Below are 2500 nucleotides of genomic sequence, written 5' to 3' on the forward strand. Positions count from 1 at the left end.
CTCTCGGAGAGAGGCTTGAGGACAAAACTCCTACGGAGGGCATGAGCCTGAGTCATCAACAACGCTCCGACCACCGCTAAAATCATCTAAGGTAAGAAACAGACATAGTTTGATATTAACAATATCAGTTTGAACGTGATGGATGGTAATAAAAATGGCAACATTCAGGTTGATATCCTCATTAAGCGTTCATTCGAAATCGTTGCTAATATTATGCTTTATAACCAACAGAATACCATGGTGTTCCTATGCAACATCATCCCTGACCAACATTCTTTCTCTCAAAAAGTTATGGTTCTTAATTATAACAATGTATGGCGATCACGCCAGATTTCAAGAAAGGAATCTGAACACCAGATGAAATCTTCGTGAGCAACTTCCACATTTTAGTGGAAAATATCCATAAAACGGGTGGACATCTGAGGAGGTATAAGAGTATTACGAATTCCTGCAACTAAGAGGAACACAACCTAAGGTCTTCACTCGCTTCAGAGGAATAGAACCTCGTTCGCCCGTGCGGACGACCAACAAATGTTCTCGCGTCATCCCTGACTTACCATCCGCAAGGCGATCATAGTGAGAAGTACGAAGGAAGCCACTCAAGTTCAGATTATAGTGTCTGTAGGACGATCTGGAGACTCGTGGCCAAAGGCCGTTCTGTGCCCTTTATATACTGTACGTTGTATGGCTGCTTCCGATGTTTTGATGATTGAGCACACGCTCGCAGGCACACACACAAACTCTACATACATGCATGCGCACAGGAAAGGGGAAGGTTGGCAGCAAGACACAGCAAGGATGTCTAGTGGCAACGGTTTGAAGGATTATATTTACACACACATTTACACACACACACACACACTGCCAACCTTCCCCTGTATGTAGAGTTTGTGTGTGTGCCTGAGAGCGTGTGCTCAATCATCAAAACATCGGAAGCAGCCATACAACGTACAGTATATAAAGGGCACAGAACGGCCTTCGGCCACGAGTCTCCAGATCGTCCTACAGACACTATAATCTGAACTTGAGTGGCTTCCTTCGTACTTCTCACTATGATCGCCTTGCGGATGGTAAGTCAGGGATGACGCGAGAACATTTGCTGGTCGTCTGCACGGGCGAACGAGGTTCTATTCCTCTGAAGCGAGTGAAGACCTTAGGTTGTGTTCCTCTTAGTTGCAGGAATTCGTAATATTCTTATACCTCCTCAGATGTCCACCCGTTTTATGGATATTTTCCACTAAAATGTGGAAGTTGCTCACGAAGATTTCATCTGGTGTTCAGATTCCTTTCTTGAAATCTGGCGTGATCGCCATACATTGTTATAATTAAGACCATAACTTTTTGAGAGGAAGAATGTTGGTCAGGGATGATATTGCATAGGAACACCATGGTATTCTGTTGGTTATAATGCATAATATTAGCAACGATTTCGAATGAACGCTTAATGAGGATATCAACCTGAATGTTGCCATTTTTATTACCATCCCTCACGTTCAAACTGATATTGTTAATATCAAACTATGTCTGTTTCTTACCTTAGATGATTTTAGCGGTGGTCGGAGCGTTGTTGATGACTCAGGCTCATGCCCTTCTCGCTGAACGTGATGTCTATCCCTCGGAATGCCAAGGTTCTTTCAGCGTGCCTGCCTTGAAAGCGGTAAATGATCTGTGTCTTCAATGCGAAAACGAAACTCGGGATCGCACAACTCTAGGCAAATGCAAGTATGTTGTAAAATATCTAGATGTGTCTATAAGATCTCATATATTCTCTGAACTTTGGTATATCGCACTATTGTATTCCCGATAACAATGCAATCCTGGTAGCATTCTATACCATGACCGCCACATTACATTTGCGTCCACGGTGCGTTAACCATTGAACAAAGTCGCCCATCTTTCAATCTTCCTCTTCAGGGCAAACTGCTTCAACAACTCTATCTTCGCCGGTTGTCTCGATTTGCTGCAACTGCCAGAAAGCGAAAAAGCTACGTACATAAAGCATGTGCGCTTGCTGGGTAAGTAGTCCCACTCCGCCTGCAGTGACCAGACGCTGTTACAAGATATCGGAAGGCAGGGCGTGCAGGGACTAACTGTTTGTCATGAACGAAGCAATGAATTGTGTTTACTCTCGCCTAAAATAAATGTTTCAGTAACTTAGATGTTTCCCTGTTGATTACTTCTGATTTTAGAAATCACCCTTACTGTGAACTGAACCGAATGTAATGGAGAATGCCTGATAATAAGGAAGGGGATACTTTGGAAACAGTAAATGTCACTCTTTTGCTAGCTATGCCACTTCAGTAAACGCGGTCTCCTCCCCAAACCATCAACCAATATTCGTGTTCTGACAACCTCGTCAACAACAGGAAATCAGTCTAACCATAACGCTATCACCTGAACAAGTATTCTTTCTGAAAGTCGTGTCTTATTAAATAATTGAACACACACACACACACACACACACACACAAACACACACACGCATATATATATATATATAT

The 2500-nt window shown here is 42.9% G+C and overlaps 2 protein-coding genes across 2 annotated transcripts in view; one reads left to right on the plus strand and one right to left on the minus strand.

Moving 5' to 3' along the window:
* Window positions 1–698, minus strand: part of LOC125035441 (crustacean hyperglycemic hormone 6-like) — a 1274-nt gene extending 576 nt beyond the window's left edge. The window contains exons 1-2 of the mRNA XM_047627848.1: window positions 558–698; window positions 1–86 (exon numbers count right to left, since the gene is read on the minus strand). The exon at window positions 1–86 is cut by the window's left edge and continues 141 nt beyond it. Of these exons, the coding sequence (XP_047483804.1) occupies window positions 1–86; window positions 558–575 (104 nt within the window). The 5' untranslated portion in view covers window positions 576–698. The remainder of the gene's footprint in view (window positions 87–557) is intronic.
* Window positions 699–960: 262 nt separating this feature from the next.
* LOC125035453 (crustacean hyperglycemic hormones-like) lies at window positions 961–2154 on the plus strand. Its single transcript, XM_047627862.1, has 3 exons — window positions 961–1070; window positions 1541–1722; window positions 1915–2154. The coding sequence occupies exons 1-3, from the start codon at window positions 1053–1055 to the stop codon at window positions 2021–2023; spliced, it is 309 nt and encodes a 102-aa protein (XP_047483818.1). The 5' UTR covers window positions 961–1052; the 3' UTR covers window positions 2024–2154.
* Window positions 2155–2500: the final 346 nt, after the last annotated feature.

The sequence above is a fragment of the Penaeus chinensis genome, chromosome 19 (genome assembly GCF_019202785.1).
Source record: "Penaeus chinensis breed Huanghai No. 1 chromosome 19, ASM1920278v2, whole genome shotgun sequence".
Classification (NCBI taxonomy): domain Eukaryota; kingdom Metazoa; phylum Arthropoda; class Malacostraca; order Decapoda; family Penaeidae; genus Penaeus; species Penaeus chinensis.